Here is a 14,050-nt window from a genome sequence, read left to right as displayed (position 1 = left end):
AGCTGGAGGGGGATGAGGAGGATCCTGTAAAGGACACACTGAAGGGGGGAGTAGAGAAGGAGGAGAACTGGGAGAGGACAGAGTCAAGAAAGCCAAAGGAGAACAAAATATCAAGAAGAAAAGCATGTCAATGGTATCATAAACAGCTGATAAGTCAAGGAGGAGGAGGACAGAATATTGGCTCTGAGCTTTGGCCCGGAAGATGGCATTAGCAAGTTTGATTAGAGGGGTGAAGAGGGAAAGAGCTGGATTGCAGAGGGCCTAGATTGGAATCGGAGGAGAGGAATTCCAGACAGGGAATTACAGACAGCGTGTTCAATGAGCTTGGAGATGAACAGTAGAAGGGAGATGGAAATAGCTGAAGAGGCAAGAGAGGCTAAGGGTGTGGTTCGGTTTTTTGAAAGATGGGAGAAAAATGTGTATATGTGCACTGTGAAGGGAAAGAACCAGAGGGGAGTGGGAGGTTAAAGTGGAGGTTGGGGGTGAGAGTGGAGTTTAGAGAGATCAGGAGATGGGATGGGATCAATGAGGCGGGTGAAGAAGTTGGAGAACAGATGAGAAACTTTTGTATCAATGATGGGAGGTGAAGGAGGAGGGAGTAGTAAGAGGGAAAATGGGGAAGGTGGCCAGAAGGGAGGAGAGATCACAATTTATCTACCCTTGAGCTGAGCCTGCCAGGATCGGATCCTGCGAGTAGAGGAGCTCATGATCTGATATTTTCAAGAGCTCGCCCGTGCATATCAGCGCAACCTGACAAAGGCAGCAGATTGCCAGAGTGCTGCTTCTGCTCCTAAGACTCCCACAAACTCAAGTTTTCATGTAGATATTTGGCTCGAAGACAACTTTTTATTTCTGGTTTGTTTATCTGAAGAGCACGATGGGACATCTGCTGTAACATCATTAAGTTTGTCTCACACTTTGCAATTTTAAACATCATCAACGATATGTGCTCCCATATGCACAGCTAGCAAGATGGTGAGAAAGAGACATCAGAAGTTATTGAGAGAGAGAGAGAGAGAGAATACAGAAATTTCAAATTCAAGGTAACTACCAAGCGAGGGAAAAATTCTCTGGATTAGAAGTCAAGGGCAACCAAATCTGGGCTGAACATATGATGTCTGACAAAGTGACAAGCAGCCAACCAGTACTGCAAGGTCTTGGGTGTATCAACCTTTTCCCCCTCCTTAATTTCGGAGTTACTCCAAATCTACACCAATCCCATCCAGACTGGAATCTGGTCTTATTTATTCACACTCAGCAGTCAGTGCCACACAAACTAGAAATTAGGGGATTATGCCACTGCCCAAAAGGCTCACCCTCACAGACAGTCTTAGGAAAACAGCTGGATGCCCCAGATAATACTGGGCCACAGAGGCAAGAACCTACCGTACCTGGATGCTGAAGCTCTGGGATTGTATAAAGGGCAGCGTAATGTTCTTGTAATCCTCCCCAGTCTCGCGGATGAGATACACATCTTGGCGCAGATATTTCTGAAGGTGTTTCTCGGTGGCTGGGTACACCACTGTGGTTTTTATCTCTGGAAATAAATATGTTTACAACGTTACAATCCGGAGAGACTAAAACTAAATTACATCCTGTCACTGACAAATTGTTTCTTATTTTTAATCAACATCATGGTAATAGATGTAAGAAATTACTTCCAAGGTAGTGGGAGATTTGCATAAACAAACACAGGAGCACTATGCCCTCGAGCTCATTCTGCTCATTTGCATCAAGAAAGGTTCACAGAACCCGGATGCTGAAGATAATCAGTTGATAAAACAGAGAGTCCATATTTCCAGTGAAGGCTGGAAGGGAACACGCAGGTGAAAGTATTTTTACACACAATTGCAAAAGCAGCAGCAGCCTGGATTTAGGCAACCACTTCCAAGGGAGCAGCTCTCAAATGGTCACCAATCAGATGAATAAAATTAAGACAACAGCGCTGCACAGAAAACAGTAGTGTATCCGGAAGTGGCGGTCAGTCTAGAATCCTTCATTTTTCCTTTTGGACAGATTGAGCTCAGGTTTTTGCTGGTGAAAATCCACCTAGGGAGCTCTGGAGGTGCAAAGGCCACCTGGGAGGGAAGTGTGCAGCAACAGAGAGTAGTCACTATCTCCACTTCATTAGGGCACAACGAAAGGAGGCGTGACCTGAACAGTTGCAGCATGGCCCCATTCTGCACATCACTGTACCAGCTTCAAACAGCAGGGCACCTATAAAATCTTACACACCACTGACCCACTAAAGCTGCCCACCCTCAACCACATGGGAAGGGATGTGGAATAAATGCCTGGAACTCCCTCTCCTCCCAGAGGGAAGGCAGATGTAAATTACCCTTCCCTTTTGTGAACCTGGCCCTTCCAGAGCCAGCACCTGCAGGCTACACTTGAATGGAATTGGAGGGGAACTCGTGATCTGTTTCGACACTGGGCTACAGCACTACAGAATCAGAAATATTGATGCTACACCAGTGGATCCCAAACTTTTTAGCCTAAGACACTGGCTGTAGGAGCAGTGCCTGCGGCTCCCTCTCTAGCTTAATGAGAGGTCTTTTTGCCCTATGCTGCCCACTTGCCAATCAATAGTCCTTGCTCAAACTTGGCAATGCCTTCACATTCTCCCCAAGGCTGAGGGTTTACAACTGCCTGGAAATTGTAGTGAAACTATACGTCACTGAACAGATTTTAAATCAGAGAAAAGAAACCCAGGCTGTGGTCTCCTGAGCTCGGATTTATTTATCACTACTTCTGTAACTCAAAAACTATTCCATATTTACACAATAAAAAGTACAAATGCCCTGAGCGCCTTCGCAAACTGATCACGGACGACTGGGGAAGTGAGCTGGGGAAAGCCAGAGCAATTCTGAATGAGCTTCCCCCACCTTCAGGTGCACGAACAGTTCAAGCCCAAACCCCAGTGAATTTTAGTAAGGGTTGGCTTGAGTGCATACTCAGAGCTACGCTGGCCTGGCTCTGCTCAGGCGTGCCCATCACAGGGTACAGAATCCAAGGGGGAACTTCAACGGATTGTAGAGCTGCTCTTCAGCTAGAATCGGGCCCAGATCAGCAGCCACCTGAAATTGTCTCTCCCCTCATGTCTGTCCAGTGGCCTATGAGCAATGAGCTTGGCGGGTGGGTGGGGGGTCTTAGTGTCCACATCCCAAAGTCACCACATCTGGCCTCTCCAATGGCAGCCTCCTCAGAGAGCCAAAGGCCTGGGTGGGCCATAGAGACCGAACTACTTGCCAAACCTATAGGTGGGCCCACCCCACCACGGACGAGACACATTAGCAGCATGAAAGGCAGCCTGGGCCAGATTTTTAAAGGTATTTAAGTGCCTCAAGACACAGATAGGCACCTAGTGGGATTTTCAAAAGCATCTAGGAGCCTAACTCCCACAACAAGGGCTGAAAAATCGCACTGAGCGCCTAGCTCCCCATTGTGGTGCTTTTGAAAATCCCACTAGATGCCTATATATCTTTAAAAACCTTGCCTTGACTTCCTGTGCTGCCTCCTGTCCCACAGAAAGAAGGTTCAGTCTCCAGAGCTGGCATTCGGACACCTTACACCAAGATTACAATGGCTACTTTAAATAACATTACCAAGCTGTGTCATTATCACCAAGCAACCACCACTAGCACGTAAGAAAACAGGGGTAGAACCCAACAGCACTAGATACGCCTGACTTGCATTTGCACCTGGATATCTACCCCACACCGAGCAGATCTTTGTCTGATGTCTGAAGCAGTCTGGGTCCCTGGAGTCAGAATCTTTCTATAACTTTTCATGTCTTTTGTTCTCTGGCTTGTGGATGTTTTGTTTTATTTAATAAACCACATGAATGGGTCTATCTGCTCTTATCAGTCCATAACTCCCATTTGAATTGTTGGTCCCAAGGCCAAAACAATTCTGGAAATTCAGCAGTCCACTCCCCATCTCATCCAGGCTGAGCAGGGAGCAGAGCAACTAGAGTCTAGACACTAAAGAGTTAACCACCCCCCTTCCTAAGAGGGTGTCTGAAGAGCAAGTCAGAGTGGTGGTGCTTCTACCTCTTACACCAGCTAGACAGAGCAGGGGGCTGGACAAAAGAAACCTTCAGATTTAACAGTCACCTGCTAGCCAAGTTTCCAGGGATAACATCTTGGCAGGAGAGAGGAGAGCAGAGAACACTGGGCTTCCAATTTGGTCACTGCCTCTGGGCCTCAGGGGGCTTCCCCTCCCCCTCCCCTATCTTTGGTATCTGTCTCTGGCTAGTTACTATCTGGCCCCGGAAACGCTGTCTTGCTAAGGTGCACTGGAAGCATTCCTGAAGCAAAGCGAATTCCCCTGGCTGAATCTTTAAGGTTGAGGCTGTTTTAAATCTGAAAGCTGTGTCTGTAATCCCCACTGGAAACAGAGCTAGACAACAGGGTGAGGTTCTATGCAACTGATCTCAGGAGAGGGAGAAGGGGATACCTTTCTAAAGCACACGGATTTCTCTCCAATATCCTTATCCTTGCCTATTTTCATTGCAGCCCAGGTGCTCATTGTTATTTGTTCTGCGGAGCTTTATCTCATTGTTTTTTTAATTAATTTGATTTTCTCATACCCCCTACAAAGCCTGGAACAATCTCCCTGATCCCCTGAACTATGCAGCTCACTCTCCTTCAGATCCCTCCCTTGTGACTCACAGCTTTTGGCCAGACTCCCAGGGCCAACCCCCATCCTTGGCCATGGCTCCCAACATTGGCTCCAAACTTTCCTATATTCGATACAGATGAAAGAGCTGACGAGATGCATGTACGACAATCTGATTATCTCCTGACCGCTCGCCATCAGAACTCCCACTTTGTACCACCCTGTTACATCCGAGTTAGACTGACGGCCTGTCATTTGAGTTGTTTAAAGCACCACATGAACTTACACTATACAAATAATCATACTTGGCTCTTCTGAAGCCACTCCCATCCTAGGGCCTCAGTCTTAAGTCAGAGATGGCTTTGAGTTCGGTGTGGATCTCTACACACAGCACCTGGACCATCCCCTCCTCCGTAGCAGTCGGCTTCCTGTTGACCAACCAGCTCCACACTCCCAGGAAGATGCAAGGGCAGAGCCTAAGTTAGTGCTGCTACTACCAGCATTAGCTTTGGTACAGATACGCACTTGGATACTCCGTACCAGAGACAGGGGATGCGTCATGGAGTACGGCTCCCTTGCTCATTCTCTCCCTGCAGAGCTCTGGCAGAGGGTCTCCTGCCAGATCCCCAGGCGAATGAATGCAAGATGCAAAGCCAGTGCCTCACCGTTTACATGCTCCCGACCAGAGATGCATCCAATCTGGTTTCCTCCCAAGCACGGAAGCATAGAGGGCAATCAGGCCCAGAGGATGAGACCTCCTGTGTGATCGTGAAGAGACAACTTGTCATGGAGAGGGATGGTGTCCAAAGAAAACCAGAAAAGCTCTCAATACAACTGAAGGGAAGGCTCAGAGAAAGGAAGCTTCAGTGATTCAATTACTTGTTCCTAGATCCAGCTGACATGTGGACAGTGTTTAGAAAGAGTTTATAGCTAACAATGGAAAAACAATTTGTTTAATTTTGAGATTAAAGTTCTTGGCATGTACTTTCCACGGCAGGATAGGGGATATAGCCTTCTACCCCTGCAGCCTGACAGCTCTGACCTCAGCAATGAATCCAACCACAGCATTACAACAACAAAGAAATTTTAAAAGCCCTGCTTTTAAGCTCTTTAGTTGGGGATTCAGCGTGCAGCACAGAACCTACTGTAACTTTAAGTGTGTGATCAATCCTCTTGCTGTGAAACTTGCATTGTTATGGAAAGCAGCTCTAAAGTTTAATGTGGGAGATGGAAAAACAAAACCTTGAACAACCATCTGGTTTAAAACCATCCATTTTAAATGAAAGAGGTGGGGGGGGGGGCCTAGCAAGCAATCAAGGACATTTCAAATGAAAATCTTTTATCCAGCCTAAAGGGTCCTCTCTCCCACATTTACTTTTTCAGCATGGATCACCTCCACAAATACTGCACAGTACCTGTCAATTCAGATTTAGGCTAGTTGTCACGGAGTATTGGGGGACTCAGGGCCCTGCATCCCCGGCTTCCTGCGATTCACCATGACTCTCAGCCAGCCAGTAAAGCAGAAGGTTTATTTGGATGACAGGAATACAGTCCAAGACAGGTCTTGCAGGCACAGACAACAGGGCCCCCCTCAGTTAGGTCCATCTGGGGGTCCCAGGCATCCCAGCCCCCCTTGGGAGGTCAGAGCCATCTCTGCCTCCTAGCTATCTCACCACCCAGCTTCCAAAACTCTGCCTTCAGCGACCCCTCCCACAGCCTTTGTTCAGTTTCCCGGGCCAAGGTGTCACCTGGCCTCCAACCCCTTCCTGGGTTCTCATGTTACACGCTCAGGTATTCGTCTTCGGGCAGACTCCCATCCCGCAATGCAGACTATCCCAGCCACACTCCCCTGTCCGCACTCACAGACCACAGTAAGAACAGTCCCAGTTCGTCACAGGCTTCAAGATGTACGCTGAGCATTTTATACATCTGGAAGGCAATATGGTTTAGTGACACGGGTACAGAACGGGGATTAGGGAGACCCTGAGTTTTAATTACGGCTCTAACATTGCTTTGCTAACCACTGACCGCATAATGGTGGGTAAGGCTTCGGGACACAAAATGATTCTGTTTCCCCATATGTAAAATGGGGTTAAATACCATAGCTGCCATGCTCATGGAGTCTAAGAGATTTATCCATCGTGAAGCATTTGGAGAGCCTCAGTTAGAAAGCTCAATGTATACATGGTGACTGTGCTTTGTGTAAATATATATATATGTCTAAGGCCTGGATAACATAAATATCTATTTGTCCTTAAAGCCAGGATTTAACATTTTTTAGGTCAGAGCTGCACAAGCTGGGAGACAGGGTCTTTGCACTTCTCTGGATGAGGTAAGAGCAAAAGACAAGACCATGACTTTGCCTAATCCCCCTCAAAACGAGGCAGGTTAAAATAAAACACACACATTAGCAGCACCACAGCAATGCAGACAAAAACATTCTGAAAAATTCAGAGTTGCCAGGAGAGATTTCTGCATCTCAATTTCTTGCCTTCAAAAAAAGGGTACAGATTCAAGCCGTGGCAGACTTGGTTCCTGGAGACTACTATTTCTCATGTAGTCTGGAAAGTAAGTGCTCCAGCATTTTTTGCCGAGTTCCTCCTTAAGCCTGGGCTTTCCAGTGCTGAGGGCTACACACCATTTGTGGCTCATTCCCCAACATTTAATCAAAAACTCGACAACAAGAAATAGGCACCGTTAAATCTACAGTTTCTGAGTTGTTGCTTTCAGTGGAGATTGCAGCTTAATGTACTTTATACATTTCTAGAACCCGGCGCAGAGGAAAGGAAAAATAAACCCTTAAGGTACAACAGTGGTCGAGAATTAAAGATTACACTGGTCTACAATTTTTGAGAAGTCGTCTGCTTCAGAGATAAAATGTGCTATTTATTATGTATTTTGATGTGCTGAATTCAAATATGACAATTAAAACAACTGATTGGCTACTGTTTCTAAGATATTTAAGTTTTTACATTTTATGTCTATGTATATTGTGTAGATAGTAGAGTTTTAATCATAAATTGTAAACCTAGGTCTTTTCATGTGTTTAGGGTTGCTTTACATGATAATATTTCACCTATCCTGTTTATGTAACACTTTAAAAATCAGCAAAAAGGTTATATAAATAAAATTTATTATGAAACAAAAGGCAAAAAACTATTCTGTACATAGTTTAGTCCTATTCAGTGTCTACTCGGTGCTTCTTGGCTTGTCTCTTGTATTCATTAAATGGAGCATCTCTTGTCACTGTCCAGCACTAGTCTGCAAGCATTGATGGGCTCCATTTGCCCTGATAGCGTTTCTCCATTGTTGCAATGTCCTGCTGAAATCGCTCGCCGTGTTTGTCGCTCACTGCTCTGCAGTTCGGTGGAAAAAAATCTAGATGAGAGTGCAAAAAATGTATCTTTAGTGACATGTTGCAACCAAGGCTTTTGTATGCCTTGAGGAGGTTTTCCACCAACAACCTGTAGTTGTCTGCCTTGTTGTTTCTGAGAAAAATTTATTGCCACTAACTTCAAGGCTTTCCATGCCGTCTTTTCCTTGCCACGCAGTGCATGGTCAAATGCATCATCTCGAAGTAAAACAGCTTTAAGACTCGTCTTCGATGAATCAGTGAACAGTCTCCACTCATCTGGATCGTGAACGATGTTGAGGGCTGCCATCACACCATCGATGTTGTTGCAGGCTACAAGATCACCTTCCATGAAGAAGAATGGGACAAGATCCTTTTGACGGTCACGGAACATGGAAACCCTAACATCACCTGCCAGGAGATTCCACTGCTGTAGTCTGGAGCCCAACAGCTCTGCCTTACTCTTGGGTAGTTCCAAATCCCTGACAAGGTCATTCAGTTCACCTTGTGTTATGAGGTGTGGTTCAGAGGAGGAGGATGGGAGAAAATGTGGGTCCTGTGACATTGATGGTTCTAGACCAGAAGTTTCATCCTCTTCCTCATCTGACTCAAGTGCGAATGATTCTGGTGCATCAGGAACCGGCAGTCCTTCTCCGTGGGGTACTGGGCGTATAGCTGATGGAATGTTTGGATAATGCACAGTCCACTTTTTCTTCTTTGACACACCTTTCCCAACTGGAGGCACCATGCAGAAGTAACAATTGCTGGTATGATATGTTGGCTCTCTCCAAATCATTGGCACTGCAAAAGGCATAGATTTCCTTTTCCTGTTCAACCACTGGCGAAGATTTGTTGCACAAGCGTTGCAGCATATGTGTGGGGCCCACCTCTTGTCCTGATCTCCAGTTTTGCAGCCAAAATAAAGGTGATAGGCTTTCTTAACCATAGTGGTTATACTGCGCTTTTGTGATGCAAAAGTCACTTCACCACAAACATAGCAGAAGTTATCTGCACTGTTCACACAAGTATGAGGCATCTCTGCTCACTTTGGCTACACAGAAATGTGTCCCTTTGGAAAATCAAACATTGACAAATAAGAGAGCACGACACTGTATGATTTCTAGAGCTGATATAGGGCAATTTGTTCAGCAGAGTGATGTAAGCTTCGTTATGATTGCATCATCCATGACTTCTAGGAATAACATGATGCAATTCATACCATGTATGACGCAATACCAGCTTCAGATTGCATCGTTCATTGTTTTGCCTAAAAAACCCAGTCATAGATTTATTCATAGATCCATTAAAAGATGTATTTTAGTCATTTCTGGTTTAAATTGAGATCCCTTCCCTTTATAAGTCACTTATCCTCCGTCATTCCCAAGTCAAGGGTCGTATATACTGACCCAATAGCATATCTTGAAAACTAGAGCCAATCAACAATTTTAAGCATCATTTTCGTTCTCAGTGACCCAGAAAGTAAAGTTTGACTACATTTATTTCAGAAGCATTTTGGCTGTAGCGCAGTGTTATGAAAGAAAGTGGAAGGCAGACTGTGGTTCATTAATGATCATTTTACTTCTAAAGGTCTCATCTATCCCGGAACATCCTGAGACCACTAATTAATGTACATGACTAAAGCAAGAGAAGCTGTTTTAATACAGACCAAGTTCAGACCCTGACTTCAGTTAGGTGCCTGGCACTTCAGATTTGCTATGCGAGAGATCAGCTTGATTCACATTGAACAGCTTTACCTAGCCACAGCCATGGTCCTCTGTACAGACATCAGTGAGGCGATGCTAACCACTAAACTGCTAAGTCTTTCCAGTCGTTGGTGACCAGCTGCACTGGTTCTTCCTTTAAAAACGATACAGTTCCTGAGAAACTAGATCCATACTGAAATGGCATTTATGACTGAAACCTAAAAGAGCTGATGAGTTAAATGAGTCACTCTAGCCTCTGCTCATCCTGTGGTTCTGAGCTCTCACCAGGGCCTGGGGGATTGTCTGAACTAGAGGTTTTTTAAATTGAATTAACTAACTTGCTTATACATGCTAGTGTGAAGACTCCACAAAGGTTTGTGATTTATCCTGGAACAACTCATAAATGACAGTTAAATGGAGTTAAAAACCTCTGGTGTAGACAAAACCTGAGGGCATGGCTACACTTGCAGATGTAGAGCGCTTTGAGTTAAACCAGCCTTCGTAGAGCGCAGTGGGGAAAGCGCTGCAATCTGTCCACACCGACAACTGCAAGCGCACTGGCGTGGCCACATTAGCAGCTCTTGCAACGGCCACAGAGAGCAGTGCATTGTGGTAGCTATCCCAGCACGCATGTGGCTGCAACGTGCTTTTCAAATGTGGGGGGGGGAAAGGGGGCAGTGTGACAGGGAATGTGTTGTGTGTATGTGGTGGGAGAGAGAGTGGGTTTTGGGAGGGCTGAGAGCATATCAGCATGCTGTCTTGTAAGTTCAGACAGCAGCAGACCCTCCCCCCTCCTCCCTCTCTCACACACAGCATTCCACAGTAATGGTTGCTTTGTCTCGGAGCTGATAAGCAGCCCGCTGTCAGAAATGGAGCTTTCAAGGGCATATCCGCATTCCTGAAGCGATTCCAAAACAATGACAAGAGTGGCCACTTGACTTAAGGGGATTATGGGACGTTTCCGGAGGCTGATTAGAACGTAGCAATGCAACACCTGGCTCACACTGATGCCAGAGCGTTTCAGCCAACGTGCCCCAAGCGTTAATCTTCTCGCTGAGGTGGAGTACCAGGAGCACTCCTGCCCTGGAGTCAGAGCGCTCTACGTGCCTTGCCAGTGTGGATGGGTAGTGAGCTAGGGTGCCCAGGGCTGCTTTAATGCGCTCTAACTCGCAAGTGTAGCCAAGCCCTGAGAGAAGCAAACAGGAGCCATACAGGAGAGCCACTGCAGGTACTCTGATTGCACAAAATGGCTACCTGGGCAGCTCATCCTGGAAATGGGTGATCAGGTCCCATGGAATCATTCTGGTGCATCCACACACTGGGTGCCTTGTAGCTGTGCTTATTCCAGTGCATGCTGGGACTCTGCAAGCATCTATTTTTATGAAATCTTGTTCAACTGATACAACTGCACTGATTGAGGCGTCCCATCTACGCTGGCTAGAAGCCACTGTAGCATGCACTGATTCAGCTGGACCAGAGCTGATGTCTTCACGACCGGGGTTGCAACAAACCTGTATAATCAATGATGGCAACCCCCCTGGAACAGCTGTCATGCGTGGATGCAAGATGCTGCAAAGCTCCAGATGTCCAGCTGTTTGTTGCAACGTCCAACATAGGACAGGGCTTGGCTACACTAAGATGCTGAGACACAATGAAGGTGGAATATAAAGTACAAGGAGAACTTGCACTTCGATGGAAGTCCATATCTTGCCTGGCTTTAACTCAAACCCAGAGTGTCATGTCAGGATAGTTTTTTGTCTTAGCTTTTTACCTTGCTTAATTAAAGTAGTAAGTGACCCTACTCAGACAGTTAGCAGCTCCTTCTGAAGAATGACCCATTATGACCAAAAAAAGCTAACACAGATATTGCAGCATTCCAGTTTCAGATGTGTTTAGTATTCTAGCTCTTTAGCAACATCCCCCCTATCCCCCCCCCCCCCCCCCGCACACAATACTGCAGTCTCCCGTACACTCTCTCCAAGACACTTTGGAAATTCATATCTAGCTAAGTGCTAGAAATTTCAATCCAATGCAAATTTAAAAGGAGCGCACTATGGAGAGTCCCAACTGAGCCAGCTGGAGCAGAGAAGCCTTGTCCACTCTTCTCGCATCCTACCCAAGCACACAGACAGCAGTATTAATGAGGTAAGCTCTCTAACAAATTGAAATGTATTCAGGGTTTGAATTAGGGCAAGATGCCTGCAGGGCTTGACACTTTGCTTTGGATGGGATCAAGTGACAATCCGCAAGTTTTCCCTTAACAAAGAGAAATGGAAGCAGCGGTTGTTTGGCTCCTAATTGACAATATTGCCTATTCTTTTAAGTAAATTAACACTGTTCCTGAAAAGTACCCTGCCAGCTAGGATGCCACAGAAATAGCAATGGAAAATTTTAATGACAAGTCTGCAATCTTCTCCAGGACCCTTATCTCTCTGCTTCTTTTCTGTCCTACACTTGCTCTCATTTAACCTTCAGGTATTCACTTCAATAACCAGCAAAAAGCAGTAATGGACACAGTCAACAACATGTTCCTTGGATAGCTCAGTGGTTTGAGCATTGGCCTGCTAAACCCAGGGTTGTGAGCTCAATCCTTGAGGGGGCCACTTAGGGATCTAGGGCAAAATCAGTACTTGGTCCTGCTAGTGAAGGCAGGGGGCTGGACTCGATAACCTTCCAGCTCTATGAGAGAGGTATATCTCCATATATGACACAAAATCCCCATCTCTGTTATGCTCAGGACAGTTCTCTCTGACTTATGAACACATTTGTATAGTTCTCTCAGCTAAGTATCCAGCTTTAACCTACTCTGCATCAAGCCCTTTCATAGACTTTAAGGTCAGAAGGGACCATTATGATCTTCTAGTCTGATCTCCTGCATAACGCAGGCCACAGAATCTCACCCACCCACTCCTGTAACAAACCCCTGACCTATGTCTGAGCTATTGAAGTCCTCAACTTGTGGTTTAAAGACTTCAAGGTGCAGAGAATCCTCCAGCAAGTGACCCGTGCCCCATGCTGCAGAGGAAGGGAAAAAAAACCCAGAGGCACTGCCAATCTGCCCTGGAGGAAAATTCCTTCCCAACCCCAAATATGGCGATCAGCTAAACCCTGAGCATGTGGGCAAGACTCACCAGCCAGCACCCAGGAAAGAATTCTCTGTAATAACTCAGATCCCACCCCATCTAACATCCCATTACAGATCATTGGGCATATTTACCGCTAATAGTCAAAGATCAATTAATTGCCAAAATTAGGCTATCCCATTATACCATCCCCTCCATAAACTTATCAAGCTTAGTCTTGAAGCCAGTTATGTCTTTTGCCCTCACTACTCCCCTTGGAAGGCTATTCCAGAACTTCTCTCCTCTGATGGTTAGAAACCTTCTTCTAATTTGAAGTCTAAACTTCCTGATGGCCAGTTTATATCCTGTAATGAAAATGTTGCCCTAATTATCCACTAGATAATCCACAATTATCCAAAGAAAAATGCCTCCATAATTTAGACCCTATCAGGCAAATGCTTGGTTGCTATTTAGCCTTCTCAAAAGGCCAACACGTTAACTCTAATGGACAGTCACACGGAGCAAGCTGCACAGCTAAGGAGACTCCACCAAAGTCTCTCAGCCTCTGCTCCTCAGTTGTCCACACACCTAGTGACTACCATGACTTAGCCACTGCTGTAATGCCTGGGAAGGATTTGGGGGTGGGAGAAGAAATCTTTCAAGTGGCTGGTTCCCCAACCATGAAGGACTTGAAAGAGTATTGTCAACATCTAGAAATACCCCTGGAACAAGGAGCATAGGTTTGTAAGATCTTTCCTGAGTCCAACCTCCCCTTTCTGGGTTGTTCTTCCTCATCTGTTCTCTCCCTTATTCTTCCTTTGTTTCCAGGTTCTATCCTCCCCCATCCTGCATTGCTGCTGAAAACTTTACTAATCGTTTCAGCACGTAGTGTGGTCCGGACAGGGGCTGACTGACAAAAGGAGAGAGACTTGAAAGTGCTAGAGCACCTCGAAGGTAAAGAGATTTCCATGGGGGTGCAGCTCATTTGAAAGCATTTTCTGCTTCTGCAGCCTGAAACAGGGTACCACCGGTATTTATAGGAAGTAGTATCACTTCCTGTATGACTGAATCGTTTTCTCCCTAGCTTCTAGACTCTCCTCTGCAACCTCTCTGCCCCATGTGCTCAGCAGCAGAGTGAGGTCACTAGAATTTGAATCACTGGTGTACTTCTGTGAGGGAGCTCAGGAGACTACAGTAGTAAGTTTCATCCTCCATGTGTTGCAGAAGCACTCAACTCTCCTACACACAATGACAGATACCATGAACTTGCTAATCATTAAAATGTATAGCTATGCATAGCTAACTAGAACATC

The 14,050-nt window shown here is 45.8% G+C and overlaps 1 protein-coding gene across 1 annotated transcript in view; it reads right to left on the bottom strand.

The window, feature by feature from the left end:
- Nucleotides 1-14,050, bottom strand: part of DCPS (decapping enzyme, scavenger) — a 55,063-nt gene that overhangs the window by 19,451 nt on the left and 21,562 nt on the right. The window contains exon 3 of the mRNA XM_034754720.1: nt 1,392-1,537. Coding sequence (XP_034610611.1) covers nt 1,392-1,537 — 146 coding nt within the window. The remainder of the gene's footprint in view (nt 1-1,391; nt 1,538-14,050) is intronic.

The sequence above is a fragment of the Trachemys scripta genome, chromosome 21 (genome assembly GCF_013100865.1).
Source record: "Trachemys scripta elegans isolate TJP31775 chromosome 21, CAS_Tse_1.0, whole genome shotgun sequence".
Classification (NCBI taxonomy): domain Eukaryota; kingdom Metazoa; phylum Chordata; order Testudines; family Emydidae; genus Trachemys; species Trachemys scripta.
This window is presented reverse-complemented; position numbering and strand designations above follow the sequence as displayed.